General features: G+C 38.4%; 1 protein-coding gene across 1 annotated transcript; it reads left to right on the forward strand.

Moving 5' to 3' along the window:
- The first annotated feature begins 44 nt into the window (after positions 1-44).
- Positions 45-15,770, forward strand: mfsd12b (major facilitator superfamily domain containing 12b). Its single transcript, XM_086088774.1, has 9 exons — positions 45-2,104; positions 5,861-6,071; positions 8,972-9,092; positions 9,222-9,395; positions 12,106-12,198; positions 12,271-12,363; positions 12,745-12,918; positions 13,344-13,438; positions 15,113-15,770. The coding sequence occupies exons 1-9, from the start codon at positions 1,822-1,824 to the stop codon at positions 15,249-15,251; spliced, it is 1,383 nt and encodes a 460-aa protein (XP_085944900.1). The 5' UTR covers positions 45-1,821; the 3' UTR covers positions 15,252-15,770.
- The last annotated feature ends 489 nt before the right edge of the window (positions 15,771-16,259 follow it).

Genomic DNA, 16,259 nt, shown 5'->3' on the forward strand with positions numbered 1-16,259 from the left:
AGTTATTGTGGAAGACAGTAGCAGGATACACTTTGCTGTGTGAGGTGATGATGGGTTATGTGTGTTCATAACATGTTCATAACATTTGACAAGACAGTCATAATGCACCTTTGTGCAATTCACATAATGGTATTTCTGTAGCAGAACATGACAAAATCATGACTAATGGGTTTTGGTTTTTGGCTGCTTTCAAAATACAGTTTCATGTCACTTTATCTTAACTAAATGTACACACAGGTGACAATTAATAGAAAATAATGCATGGATGATCTTGAGAGGAGAAAGAGGATGTCAATGCAGGTGGCCAAGCCAGATGATGGTTGGAGTTGTAAAAGATGTCATGGGAGTGTGCGTGCGTGTTATGTATTTGTCACCTGATCTCGGCCCACTTATCACTTTTAAGAGAGACTTTAGACCAACAAAACAGCAAGCAAATTTCCACCGTGATCTCATCATAACAGCAGTGAAGGGAATACAATGTAGGACTTAACAAAACGTACACATGCACAAGCTAAAAATATGTTTACTGTTACAAAAGGTAAAGCTTGGTTTTGATTGACAGAGGTATTTTGTAAACGGTTTATTACTGTGGTTTGCGGTGGTGCAAAACTACATTGCATCATAGTGCTTTCTTTGGTTAACATTTTGATCATATAAACTGGTTATAAAGACACCTGAAAGGGGGGAAAAAAGATGCGGAGCATTTTTATAGCACTGGAAATTACAGCCACTACAGCACAATATAATCAGTCTGTGACATTTTCTCTTTCTCACGAAGTCAACTGAAATTAAATTTTAATCTGTCATAAGAAACCGGATATCCGGTGGGATACGATTGCATACGTTTTTGTGTGTTTAAAAAAAAAGTTGTTTCAGTGTGGGGGTTGTTTACTTGCCCTAAAATTGTCAGTTATACCTGTTTTAACGTACTGCTGTGTATTGGGGATATTATACAGTGTCATAATGTTAACCTAGGCCTTTTTTCCTCCCCGACGGTTTTCCAAATTGGGACACGTCACGATTGCTTCAGACGTGTAGGGTGGACTTCATTTCCCACAATGCAAATAGACGTCATCTCGAAACACTAGCTTGCACTTTTTTTTTGCTCGGCATTGTTTAGTTCAACGTGGCCATGGATTGTCTTTCAAATGTTATGCTGTTGTCTTTCTTTAGTTTGCTCATTTGAGTGGAACGTGTGTCACTGCGTATTTGTGATTCGAATGGAGAAGTGGAACCACGACACGCGCGTCAAGAAAAGACGAAAACGGAAGTTTGGAGCCAGTGGTGAACATGCCAACATATTTTGAGACATGTTTTGAGACTTGAGTGACAAGTTTCACCAGGTGCCTTTTTTTTTCTTTCGTCAGCAGCAGCAGCACTTCCCCTCCGTGTGTTGTCGGGGAAAAGAAAGGAAGTGCATTTGGTCACGAGTGAAAGGCATTCAGCTTTAGTGTTCATCTTTACATTGCCTTCCGGCGTTGAAAAGCAAAGTCGTCAGGTCATTTTTTCGGTATCGAGGAGGAGGCTCGAAACGTAACCTTGACCTGAAAGCTCCTCCTCAATGTATGATGGAGCGCTCAACATAGTCATTTCACTTCTTTTTTTTTTTTAAGTGTTAGTTTATTGGGGTGGGGAACCACTGTGTCATAATCCTTCACGCTGAATTAGATGCTTAATGCATCAGATTTTCGTGAACGTTTAGCAAGGGGGGCTGTTCATTTTCTTTTTCTTTTTTTAGTCTAACTATTGTATATTTGTAAATACGAGAAGGACATCACAAAATCGTAAATAAAGACAATTTAATCACCAATCCAAGCCATCATGGAGCCGTGTGTCCCGGTCGAGAGGGAGCTCAGGAAGCTGTCGGTCTGCCGGCGCTTGTGCTATGCCGCCGGGCATTTTCTCAATGATTTGTGCGCCTCGATGTGGTTCACCTATCTGCTGGTCTACCTGCACTCGGTCCTGGGTCTCCGGAGCACCTTTGCAGGCGTGTTGCTGCTCATCGGCCAGGTAGCAGACGGAGTATGTACGCCAATTATTGGATACGAATCCGACAGAACTCCCGGCATGAGACTGGGCAAGAGAAAAAGCTGGCATTTGTTGGGTGAGTAACGCAAGCATTTGTTTTAATTTTGTGCAAAAGGGCAACAACAATATAGGTTTTATTTGGTTTCTTCAATAAAATATAACCGCATAACAGGTGGCAAGAGAGAGCTACACACCCACACACTCATTTATGTACTAAGTCGAGAATGCAATTTATGGAGAAATTGCGCGTGAAGGCTGACTAAACAAAAATTGAATGATATACAATGATTTAGGATGAGCTGAAGCTGCTGAACATATGCTGAAGTTGATTTGAATTTATCAATTCAATATATACAGTACAGGCCAAATGTTTGGACACATTTTCTTCATTGCATTACCTTAATTCTCATGACTGGTTACTTTGTAGATTCTCACTGAAGGCTCAAAGCTATGTATGAACTGATGTACTTAACAAAAAAAGGTGAAATGACTGAATACATGTTTTATATTATAGATTCTTCAAAATAGCCATCGTTTACTCTGGTTACTTTTTTGCATACTTAAGGCATTCTTTACCTTTGGGAACTCCTTAAAGACTGTTGGAAAATCCTTTCAGGTGACTACTTTTTGAAGCGAGAGAATGCAAAAAATAAGTAATTAGAGAAAAGGGTGGCTATATATATATTTATTTTATTATTTTCACCTTTTTTGTTAAGTGCATAACTCCACGTGTGCGTTAGTTGTCATAGTTGTCGTCATAGTTTTGATGCCTTCAGTGAGAATCTACAATTTACATAGTCATGAAACATAAAGCAAATGTATTGAATAAGAAGTTGTGTCCAAACGTTTGGCCTGCCCTGTACTGTATGCAAACGGAAGGTGAATATGTAGACATTTTAAAATTGGGTTAAGGTAAACAGTTTAAAGTTGGAGCGGGTTGAATCAGTCAAAAATGTAGAAATTAGAGACGGTAAACTAAATTGAATTTTTAGCTTTTATTTTTGAAATTTAGAATGCAGGTACAACTGCAAGCTCAACAGTTACAATTGGTAAAAAAACAAAAACATTCTAAGAAAAAAAATCATAACTTGTCTTTTACTCAGAAATTTTGAAAATCAAGCGGTATAGGGATGAGCCTAACTCTTTAAAGTTGGAATGGTTTGAAGCGGTAATGTAGAGGGGGATTAAACAAAACATAATTTTTGACTTTCATTTTGAAATTTAAAAAAGTGGTGGGGGTAAGCTGAATCGGGACAGTTTTGTGGAAATTTGGGCGGGGGGGAACGGGGGTCGGTGCCTGTCTTAATGGGGAGGGATGCCGTCAAGCTAAAGCAGGAGTCCTATCGGGCCGTTTGCCCTGTGGGACTCCGGAGGCAGCTGGCGAGTAGTTGCCATGTTCAATTCTGTTTTCCAACTGGTCTATTTATATGGATTTTTTTGTTTGTTTTTGTTTTCAAACGTACTCTTTAAGTAAAACTAAGAAACTTTCAGTTTACGTTGATTATGGCGACGCCATATGGACAAAGTCGTTATGCCTGAAGGAAGACCATATTTCTCATGAGGACAAGTGCATTGTGTCGTTTTTGAGCTCATGACAGCGAGTGAAAGTCGGGCCAATCTTGATCCTTTTATGCAGGTAGCTTCTCTTTTTTTCTTTCTTTATCTCCCCAGACAAAACTTTTCAGTTGTTTTGCAGCTTCTGCCATGAAAGCAGTAATCGTGCGTCGACATTCAAATTGACTTTTGTCTTTGTAACAAATGGGGGGAAGTGAGGTATGCCATAAAGCATTCAGCACATTTGTAGTTTTTTGTGTGGTAGTGTTCCTACCATCCTCCTCAAGGTTGCTGAGTGCCAGTAAAAATGATAAAGACCCCCTCAGGCCATAACAAAGGTACCATTCAACTAGTTTTAAATTGATGTTTCATCAGAAGAGTAATGAAAATATTTTATTAGGGTTGAAAAGTTCCTTAATGCTACTTTAACACACAAAATGGCTTTTCTTTAAAAGTGTATGCCAATCTCCTCCCTAAAAACAAAAATGAAAACCTAAAATTCAAGGTTAACATTCATTTGAGTTGACAATAGATGAAATTATGTCAAATTTTGTGGAACACAGTGTATCATGAGAATAGGGGACTTGCTGTGCGTTTAATATCAGCTGCAGAGCAAAAAGCTGCAGACACGTCACAGTCTAAAGATGCTACAAGTGTGAGCTAACCTCTTCATATAATGTGTCCCCAAATCCCAATTGGCTGCGGGCGTGTTAGTAAACAAGATTATTTTCAAAGTCAGATGACTGTGCTTTGAGCAACCCGTGATATCATACCTCTAATGTAAAACATTGAGCATTGTTTGTGGGGGGTTTTAACAGATGTTTGCTTTTGATATCATAATTACTAGTTAAGTTAGTCAGCAGACATTTGACCACACCAAACATGACTCCTAAGACCGGCACCACAATTTTTTTTTTCATGTACTGTAAATTTGTGTTGTTTATTCTATCTCCAATTAGACTAGAAATATGTACTACATTTATCTTTTCAGGGCCACTCATTAAAAGGCTGTGTGAAGAACAATTAGGGAGGAAGATGAAAAATGAGAAGGCAGCGGGGGGTACTAGAGAGTCAACAGCAGGTGTTTGTGGGTTCTCATTTCGCCCTGTCCACACGAAAGCCAGTTTCAATGTATCTCACAAGTTTCTTACTGTTTAAGCTGTTCGTCCACATGATGGCGCGGTTTTGGAGCTTGAAACCAATCACTTTTGAAACCGGTTCCAGAGTGGAAAGATTTCAAATCCGTCTGGACGCCATATATAATTCTGAACATCCTAAGTCATAGGTGTCAAACTCCGGTCCTGGAGGGCCGCATTCCTGCAGGTTTTGGAGGTTTCCCTCTTCCAACACAAGCTGATTCCAATCAGCAGGATCGTTATCAGGCTTATGCAGAGCTTGCTGATGAGCTGATCATATATCAGCTGTGTTGGAGAACGGAAACATCCAAAACCTGCAGGACTGCAGCCCTCCAGGACCGGAGTTTGACACCTATGTCCTAAGTTAACCACATGATCTTGATTGTTAAGTGTTATTTTTCTTCTCTTAAAACATTGGTCCCCAACCTTTTTTTTGTACCAGGGACCAGTTTTATGCATAAACATTGTCTATGGGTTGGCTTGAAATGCACGGGTTATCGGGTTCCTATAAAAAAAAAAAAGTTGGGGTTCAAAGCTGTGTTTGGCCTACATGCTCGTGTTTTTTTTCCTCGAAAAATTCCAACCAAAGTTTTGTCTGTTAAAGTAGGTCGTTTTGTCTCAATGTTACAAAATAGTTTTGAATTGCTTTTTAATGTTACACTGAAGCACAATAAAGGATGGTTGTTGTTGTTTTCTTCATCATAAAGTCAGATGACTAATCTTTAGTGCAGCACATGACATTCTCCCAAATACAAAGTCAAGCTTCCCCAAGCCTGTTCCTCAAAGGCTGGAGCCCTGCAGACTTTAGAAATGTCCTTACTCCAACACACCTGATTCCTATAATCAGCTCATCAGCAAGCTCTGCAGAAGAATGATAACGATCCTGATCTTTAGAATCACGTGCGTTGGAGGACGGAAACATCTCAAACCTGCAGGACTTTGGCCTTCGAGAACTAGCATTGGGGAAGCTACACACATGCACTTCCCATAGCATGGGGGTAATTTTTCAAACTATTACTTGAAACAGATTTTGCAGCATTGAATTTGTTCAAATATATCCTAATTAACCTTGTAAGCATAGCTTTTATTGAAACTATAATCGATTCTTAATCTGATGAAACCATCTTTTTCCTCTCCACCAGGAACCATCTGTGTTGTCCTATCTTTTCCCTTCATTTTCAACCCTTGCCTGGCTTGCTCGACAAACACCCCCCAATGGGCCAAAGTCTTCTACTTCGCCCCCTTCATCGTCATCTTCCAGTTTGGCTGGGCGGCCACTCAGATCTCACACCTCTCCCTCATCCCAGAGCTGGTGTCCAGTGAGAGCGCCAAGGTTGAGCTCACCGCGTACAGGTGGGCTATGACATCATGGATGTCCTAAAGGCAGGCCCGCTTGCCCATTAGACCAAATCAGCAGATGCAAACAGTTGGATTCTTTACTCCATCTGCGCAAAAAAAATTATAAATAAAAGACTTCAACGAGTCGCTTTTCTGACGTCACGTCTGCTCTTCGCTCATTGGTTTAGTCCAATGTCTGTTAGCTCAGGTTTGCCCCGCCTTAAAAATGCGACTGATAGGGCAGTTGACCAGACTCACTCTCCGGCAAAGCCGCGAGTGAGTCTGGATTTCTAGGCTCAGAATTCCTGCTCATTGGCACATGTTCAAATACTTATTTTCAGCACAATGTGATTCACTGTGTTTTTATTTTAGATTGTGACTCTCACAGACTAGTGGACATACACCTATGAGGAAAATTTCAGACCCCTCTATAATTTGGATGGACTTAAAATTGCAGGGTATTCAAATATTTATTTTCCTCAATGTAACTACATTTTATTTAAGTTACAGCTAATTAATGTTTTAAAGTTATCCATATCCCTAAAATAGTGTAGTTCAATTTAATCAAAAATGATTTGTACAAATTACTCATAAAAGCATATAGTTACACCAATTTCGAAAAGTTAAGTTAGTTGTAGTTTAAGTACACAATACTCTCAAGTTGTATATAATCTATTTGATTATTATGAACATTTGGGTTTACGGTGTTGTCTTTTATTTGCATTAAATTTTTGAATTTATAATTGTGGTAGTCATACTTTAATTGTTATATGAAAGTAAAAATATTCTATGATTGAGTAACAAAATAAAAGAATATGTAAAAGTAAAAAAAAAGATTAAAGAGTATTAAGAGCATGTACACAGTACATGTATTTATTATTTATTGATAAACTTAAAAGTTAAGACAGCACTGACGGCCTAAATTGTTGTGGAGAAAAGATGAGTAATGAGTAAATATGAGGCTGGAGCTCTAAAAAAAAAAAAGTGCATTATATATGCTTTACAACTTACACTTTTTTACGGAAATGTTCTTGAATTGTTATTTGTAGATTTTTCTTATAATACTAAACCTAATTCAAAAACAAATGTACTTAATTCCTTTGATTGCCAGTGACAAATGTAAGTAATGAAAGCACTACAAATTGCAATAACTTTACAACTAACCCTGAAAATGGAACAGTTAACTTTAAAATTTGAAGCAATTCCCAATTAATATTACCACACATGATAAGACCAAATAATTTCTCCTCTGTCTATTAGTATACTGCTAGCTCTATTTTATTTTTTATTTTATGGAAAATTAATTGCTGAGACCCCAGACAGCTTTGTAAATTCAAAATGACAAAAACTGACCAGAGCACCGAGAAGTATGCGGAGGGAAAATGGGAGAAAGACGGGTCAAATTGTTGTTCCTTTTGGTTTGTTCATATAAGTGCTGCAATTGCAATGACATTCTTTGGCTGATTTGCTGAAATGTTGTTTTGTGTGGTTCTTGTGCTGAAATTCTCGTTCAATAGATGACCTTTTGTTTTCGGACAGTACGTTATTATCACAATTGGTTTCAAAATGTTTAGGCGAAATTCACGTCCTGTTTATGTGATAACGTCTCTGTAGAAACAATACCTCTTGCCAATGCATTTTCTATCCCACTGGAAAGCCTTTCTTATGGTTGCCACTCGAGCAAAGAGAGCACACCAAAGCTGATCCCAAGTGTTTTTCAGCTGGATTGAGCCGACTATTCTTTGTATTCCCTCTGTGGCGAGCATTATTTTCAGAATTCCCTAATATGTTCAGGTTCCACAGCTGAAAGTCAGTCACTAGTACAACAGAATGACATTTGGCAGGGACAATGAACATTTAGTACATTTTACGCTACCATGCATGCTTGTGCGCAGTGCCTTGCAAGTTCTTGCCCTCTTTCAAATGCTCCTCTTGACTACTAATGTACAATTCCAGTAGATAAAGACTCTAAACCATTGAATGCTAGTAGAGGTTGCTTTTAAGATGTAGATAACGGAAAATGGCAACAAAATGTTAGTAGATCAGGTGAACTTTATTTGAGGTTAAACATTCACTTTAATTGTGGGCAGGTATGTACTGACTTCCATTTAACATTTCTGCATGATTGGTGACTAGGCTACTATACAATCACTTGTTTATTTTTTATTTTTTTAAGCAAGCCTATGTGTTAATGCTGTATTTTGTAACAATTTGCCCAAAATATCTTTACAATAGCCTTTTTATTTGACCATTTATGACCATTTATATATTTTTTAATTAGTAGATTAACACCTTAGCTGTTCATAATGGAAATTTGGTTTCAAATTTTCTGCCCTCTGTCTGCGGATGTGACGTAATGTGCGTTTTGTGAAGAAAGGAAAATGCAGTTTCATTTCCGGCCACATATGGCAGTAGCGATTCCAAATAAAATTTTCTGCGTTCAGTATCAAATACCCTGCAAATCAGAAAAGCTCACATGAAGAAATATTTTATTAATATAGTTCTGATTTGATCTTTTTACTAGAGTACATTGTTACCCTAATATAAATTCTTACCTATGTTGATAATTCTATGGACTAGTACTGAATGTCTGATTAGAAGCAGCAATTACTCACTGTGCAATGTGACCTCTTTCTTGGGTTTTCCATTTACATGACTGTTTTGTCATTTGTGGATGTGCCATAAACTCATGTGACACAATGTTTTAATGTGTAAAAATGAATCCGGTATCTTTTAGTCATCCATTTCTTCCTTGTGTGGAAGTAACTGGCGTCAACAACTATAATGAAAGAACCTGTGCATGGGGCTTTCTATTACATTGCCCAACATGTAGCACTTTAGCTCAGATGCTAATATATCTTTTTTTAAATCTAGAATAACATGTCAACTGAATGTATTGCTGTGCATTTTGGCAGGTACGCCTTCACTGTGGTGGCCAACATCACGGTGTACACGGTGGCCTTTCTTCTCTTTCACTTCCTGGCTCAAGAGGACATCACAGACAACCTGAGCTCGGCGGACATTCCTGTCTTTCGGGTAAGATTTGAATGGCATTCCAATGCAATTTTCCTATAGGCGCAGGATGCACATTTTTGATTTCACAGTCAAGTGGAATGTGATATTGTCCGTCACCACTGTTTATTTGTGCTCTCCTGTGCACAACAGATGCTGGCTCTCATCGTTCTGGGCGTTGGAGCAGTGTTCTCGTTCATATTTCACATTGGCACAAAGGAGAAGTCAGGAGATGATCCGCTCATCGCACCTTCCCCTGATGCGGATGCACCGCCTGCTCGAGTGATGCAGTGGAAACACTGGCTAAAAGAGCCTTCCTTCTACCAGGTGAGGTGACAGACATTTGACTCATACGTCCAAGTAGCACAATGCTATATTGCTCCAATCATTACAATGATACTTTTTGTTTATTAATCTAGCTTTCTGTTTTATTAGCTTATTTCTGGGCAGTCTATTGGTCAGATCTTCTGTTTCACAGTTCTGGGGGTCAAGCTTCACTTTATGTAAAAAAGTTAGTGGGCGTGGTTGGCTTTTGTTTACATTATCTCGTAGTCCAGTCTGGCAATCATCAGTGCATTTGTTGTTATGTGGTCACATCTTTACTTGGGTCAGGCAGCCAATCAAACATAGAAGCGGAGTGCTTCCAAACAACATGCCAAACAAAATTACATTTTAAACAGAACGGCACATTATATTGTACCGAAACAAGACCACGATGCCATTGAGGCATATTTTAATGTTGTAAATATTGTGTTCTTCCTAGTTATCATGTTTATTCCAAACAACATAGTCTGGCAGACTGGATATAATTGGCAGCAGGCCAATTCTGGCCCACGGGCCAGAATTGCCGACCACTGAATTACACTCTAAAAAGAGAATTGTTGAGCCAATGTAAGTAAGATTGCAAATTGAATTAATGACCAACGTAAAAAAAATTGCTTCAATTGGTAACACACGATTGAATTAAGTTAATCCAAAGTGAATATATTAATTTTAATGAACTCTGAATGAATTAAACTTAATCGATTCACTTTGGATTAACTTAATGAACTCTGAATTAATTAAACTTAATATACCGGTATTCACTTTGGATTAACTTGATTCAATCGTGTGTTTAAATTGGTTCAACAATTCTCTTTTTAGAGTGTAGGACATTTTATTTTATTATTACATTTTATTTATCAATCACAGCTCATTTTGCAAACGTCACATGACCAAACTCAGAAAACCGGTGAGCAGGGATTGGTCGTTGCCTGAGCCCTGAGCAACTGTGATATCATTTTCGGTCAACAGCAACTGGCAAAATGGCCGCCACCTGAGGTAGATACAAACAGGTGGATTTGTGTTGCTTAATTCATATTCTACAAACACAAAATTAATCAGAATGCTGAGTTGAGACTAGTGGGGGTGCATACAAAAATTATTATTATAGGTTTTATTATAGGGTTAACTTCACCTTTAAAATACAGTAATGCCATAATCATTTCAGTACATGAAAAGAGGACATTGACAAAATAATCACATATTAAATCGCAAACGCAAATCGCAATTCAATTATTTTCCAAGTCATTCAACCCTAGTACAGTACTGCCCGACTGTATAAACATTCTGCTTATAAGCGGATGACTTGGTTTGTCCTTGTTCTCTCAGTTTATTTCCCTCATAACTAGAGCCCTTGAGCCAAATCACAACAATTACATTTGGCATCACAAGGCAGAGCCACCCATCGGGGGTTGGCCGGAATGTTGGGAGTGAAGCCGATTGTAGGGCCCCATGACTGACAGGTGCCCTACAGTCATTCTCAACCTCAAAGTAACTTGTGGGGTCACAAACAGCTTTCATATTTTATATTTATGGCCTAAAAGTGTTTTTCACACAAATAATTACTATATAGTTATGACCTTACTACCGTGGTCGGTTAGGTTACAGTAGTTCTGGACTGCGTACAAATTTGGATTGTCACCGCTGTAGTGAAGCCTCCATTGTAAACTGAGGACACCCATGTATGAAATATTGAACATGCATCTCAGGTCTGATTTGCCTTTTATGTTGTAAATAACATTATTTTGACAGGCAGAAACTGTATTCCTATACAGATGTACTAGTGCATATATTTGTAATTAGTACGCTTCTGTGCCACACAGTACATATTGGGTAAAGAACGTTCCTAAAATGATGAGATCAGTGCCAAGATATAACTTCAATTTAGAATTTTAGCCACTACGGTGTTTATATTTGTACACAGGATTCGAGCTTGGAAGCATGTGTAGTTATTTTGAAAATATAATCTACTGTATGTTTTCAACATATGTTTGAACAGTACATTTTATTTATCATTCTTAACTTCTATAAAAGTGGGTCGTGACTTAGCGACCATAAGGAAATAGGTCCCTGTGTGACAAGTTCAACAGTGTTTACATTTAATACATCTCATGGCACACCACCAAACAAAAATATGAAAAATTATGAATATTTAAAAGATAACTGTGTCTCAATTTAGTCACAAATGTACTTATTCAGTGTGGAATTTGAACACAAAGCTGATATACGTGACTTGGTCTGTTGTATGAATGACAACTGGTAGGTTCACAGTTCTTTCTTTGGAAGAACATTTTACTCGTTTGGCCTGTCAGTCATTATGTGTTCATGGCATAGATAGTTGAATAAAGATATTTGTAATTAATAGCAATCATTTTCAGGCAATTGAAGTGAAAGTGGATAATTTCCCCAGATCGGTCACGGCATCATTGCCTTAGAAAATAGTATTTTCGATTTCAAGCATTGACATGGAGGGTCCCAAGTGATTTTTTTTTTCTTTCTTCCATCGGACCCTAAATCCCTGGCAGTGCCCCTGTCACAAGGTCAAATGATCCTATTAAATCATTTTTGTCAGCAACTCAGCACAGTGGTGCAATTAGTGCCATGACAAAGCCATGCCAGGACAAAGCGCACTTTAGAAACTGAAGGTGCAAATCCTTAAAATATTGCATAAAGTGCTTAAATGACTGATTCTCGTTCACGTTACCTTTCATGCAAGGTGGCCTTCCTCTACATGTGCACGAGACTGATAGTCAACCTGTCCCAGTCGTACATCTCTGTTTACCTCACCAACTCGCTGTTGCTACCAAAGGTAAGAGATTGCGCCACGTCAGCATGCCAATTCTGTCTGTTGCGCTCTAACATGTATCTTGATGTCCGACAGAAATACATTGCCATCATACCGCTTGTCATGTATGTCAGCGGCTTCGTTAGCTCGTTGACCATGAAGCCGATCAGCAGGCTTGTAGGCATCAGCGTGAGTAAAACGTTACAATCTGTTCTGTACATACAGTATCTCCCGAAAGTCAGTACAGCCCTAACTTATTGGTAAATATTGACGTACACTGAAGAAAGGACGCTTTCCTACAATGTAACCTCAATTGTCATTGTGCAGTAACCAAATGTACTGGCCCGTGGGGTGTACTCACTTTTGCAAAATAAGGTAGTAAAGAACAAAACAAGTCTCAAAATCATTTATACAACAGTATGTATTTGTTTTTTACTGAAGTGTTGATAACAATCACTTGTGATGGATGACCTGGTAGTTTTTCACTATGGAGGTCAATTTATAGTGAGTGCACCCAAAGATCATATGATGAATGTGTGATGTTTTAGTGAGTCACGCTGTACTTTTCAGATGATGTATTTTATCGGCCTGTTGTTGGTGTTCGCCTTTGCCCTCTGGGTGATTTTTGACAAGAACATGAGATCTGAGAGTATCTATGGCGCGGCCGTGCTGCTGGGAGCTGGCTCAGCTGTCATCCTGGTCATGTCGCTGTCCATGACGGCCAAACTCATCGGGGAGCAAACGGTACGTTTGGGGGAAGACACGCCCGAAAAGTGACAACTTGCGGAGAAAGATAAGAAGAATTTGTTCTGCTGAGTCATGGCTGGGCTGTTTTTGTTTTTAATGTTCTTCCTAAACAGGGTTTCCCAAATATTTTTGTCTTGAAACACAAATTAGACATTTTCTTTCCTCAGGACCCAAACAAATTAAGTGTTGCTTCAATAGTTGGTTTTTATTTGTCCGACGATTGGCTGGCGATCAGTCCAAGTTATACCCCGACCTATTTTCCACACAGGTCTAAAATTCCATATTTAATTCCCATTAGCATACTTTGGCAGATGTTCCTTCTTTCTACAGGGATAAAAGAGGGTTTCCTCCCATTGTGCTTTGCTTTAATAGTGATGTCATGTCAACTCTGAGTGTGTGCGTGTGTGTGTTTTGTTTGGCAGCAAAGTGGAGCCTTTGTATACGGATCAATGAGCCTCACGGACAAGGTGGCCAATGGTTTGGGTGTCATTATCATTCAGAGTATCAGACCGTGCAGGTGAGCATCACTTCTCTGTTTACATTCCCATTTTAGCTGTTTTTAGGGACATTTTTGCTTTAGCGCTTTAAGGAACAGTTTGTTTGGATCTTTTCATTTCAGAAGAATAACAGTGGTATAAGGACAAATTTGTTTACTGTTCTAATTTTTTTTCTAGATGACCTCTATTGAATCTTAGCTGTTCCCAATTTGATGGATCTGTACACAATTCTGCTCTGCTCAAGCGCACACCCATCATGCTGAAATTTTTTTATTGGGTGTTTTATTTTGACAATATCAGTATTTTTGTTTCTGTATTGTGCTATTGTGTGTGTGGGTGGGGGGGGGGGAGTATTACATTTTTAAATTTTTATTTAATATGTACTTACGAACAATATATCTTACACAAAGCCTATCAGAGTGCTTTTTTTAAATATATATCTTGAGGATTTATTAAAGTAAAACAAATCCAGCATGAGAAAAACTGTAGTTAAGATGCTTATTTCCTAATAAGTGAGCCATTGAGAGGCTAACTGTGATATTTTCAGAGGTGAAAGTAGGTAGAAGTAGAGATGTCCACATACATTTTGGTAACGGTTGATTGCCATTTTTTGAGATTACTAGCCATGCTGCAGCCCGCAGATTCGGACTAAATATGGGTGGAGCTAAAACATTATAATCAGAAGTGACTGAAATGGTCATTTTGACAGCTATTCTGGGTGAAAAGAGGGTCGTAGAGCCAGCTGGGGGAGTCGACGTTGGTTTCTGATTGTGTAGTGGTGGATGCAGTACCACGTGTCCCCAGCAGATGGTGCACTCCCGGGATAGTCGAGGTTAGGATTTGGATTTGGACTTGAGTCAGTCTGTAGTAGGCGCTTAGGTGTGGAGAATACTCCCACAGGGTCTGTGATGGAGGTTAAGTTTCAGGTTTAAGGGTAGGCGATAGAAAACAATATGTTTAACTAAATAATGTTCCGTTTTGAGTCATTTAAAGACGTTTGCGTGCAATTTGAGTGTGTCTGTGCGAAGGCATACATTTAAGTCACCTGATTCCTCGCTGACTCCCTCCAAAACATGGTGTCCAATTGTCCGTAATGCAGAGCAAAAAGAGGTAACACAAGAGTAGATAGTTATTTATTGATTTTCCCAGAACAATTTGTTAAGATTGGAAATGAAAGCGAATACCGTTTTCCTGATAAAATAATACATAAAGAGAGTTTTTGAGTGGAAAAATTGGCCAATCTTGCAGAACCGTTCCTTTTACACTGTTTATGTTTGTGGACCTGTGCCTTTGAGAGTCTTTAGTGATTAAGGGCTATACTAATAAACTTGACGTGACTTTACACAATAACTGCCGTTATCATTAGTCAAGCATAGTCTGCTAAACAAACATTAACTTGACATCATTATTGAGGGCTTTTTAAACCATTGGGTGCACTTTAAAGGCCAAGTTTGAGAGTAGTTGCTATTCCAATACAGCAGCAAAATCACCTGGAAGTCACGCAGACTCATAATCGGTGGATTAACGTGTATTCGAGATGACTTTATTATTTAGAGATTATTTTTGATATGGTTACTTTGGGAAGTATTCACTATTCATAAGGATGTTGATTGTGCAAGTGTCCTCATGATGCCCAACTGACTATTTTTTTTTTTTTTTTTAATATTGTCTTTCCCTCTTTCTGCCATCCACAGCACAGAGGCATGCTGCCCGGCGTGTATTTGGTTTTATCGAGACGTGATGGCAGCCGTAACAGGAGGCGTGGCGTTAGCTGCCGTGGTTGGCCTGTTAACAATTCTCATCTGGCCGCTCAAGACTAGAAAAAGCGAATGATGGATTGTTAGCATCGTTCCTAAATTGTGCTTCGAGAGGAGGGGAAAAAATCCAAGTGATGTTGAATGCATCTTTATGGATGATTTTTAAATGACATTTGCACACAATTCACTTTGCTTTAGTTTGTTGGTTTGTTAAAATAAATATTTAATTTTTAATACATTATGAGGTCAAAACCCGACATAATGAATAGATATATAACCACATTTTTCATGTTATGTTATTTACTCTCAAACAAGCTCACTAACAGTTAACACGTAATCTGTGAAGGACACTAAACGCAACATTGTTGATGTGCAGTACAGCAGGTTTTTGTATTATACAGTACATGTCTCATATTGAATTATTTTATCTAGTTGGCTGGGAGAAGTAACATGATTCTACTGCCTTAATCGAGGTGTGTGTATCAATTTTAAATTAAATTAAATTATGTTCCGTTGCCCTATAAAAGGGCAACACAGAAAACAAATGTGTGCTAAACGAATACAAAAAAAAGTGAATACAATCTCAACACTACAATCTGCGTGTGACTGTTTTTTTTTAATGTGTGTTTGGTTTGTTATCACTTGGAAAAAGACAAGAAATGACAAAAAAAAATCTGACCAAATGTTACAATGTAAATGTGATCGTATCATTCCAGTTTGCAGTATTTGAAAACGGTGCCGAGGCCAGTCTCTTTTAATTGTACCTGAATTAGGTTACCAAAATTAGAAAGGATTAAATAAGGACCGTGAAAGCGAGGCCTTTTTCAGGTATTGGTACCGGTACTTCACGCGCATTTTTGTTTTTTTACTGTTACTCTGATGACACTGTTTTATACTGTTTTTAGCACATGATGAATGTCATGATCATGTGAATATGTTTAAAAAATAAGGGCGGCCTCCTTACTTAATGAAACAATAGACTGAACTTATTATAGTACTTTCTACACACCTGAACAAAAAAAGTTCTATAAAATCCTAATCAAACAATATAAGATGCTGTTTTTTTCAGGGATGAGTTTAAATT

The sequence above is a fragment of the Leptonotus elevatus genome, chromosome 11, assembly GCF_054856555.1.
Source record: "Leptonotus elevatus isolate MCC_2025b chromosome 11, RoL_Lele_1.0, whole genome shotgun sequence".
Classification (NCBI taxonomy): Eukaryota; Metazoa; Chordata; class Actinopteri; order Syngnathiformes; family Syngnathidae; genus Leptonotus; species Leptonotus elevatus.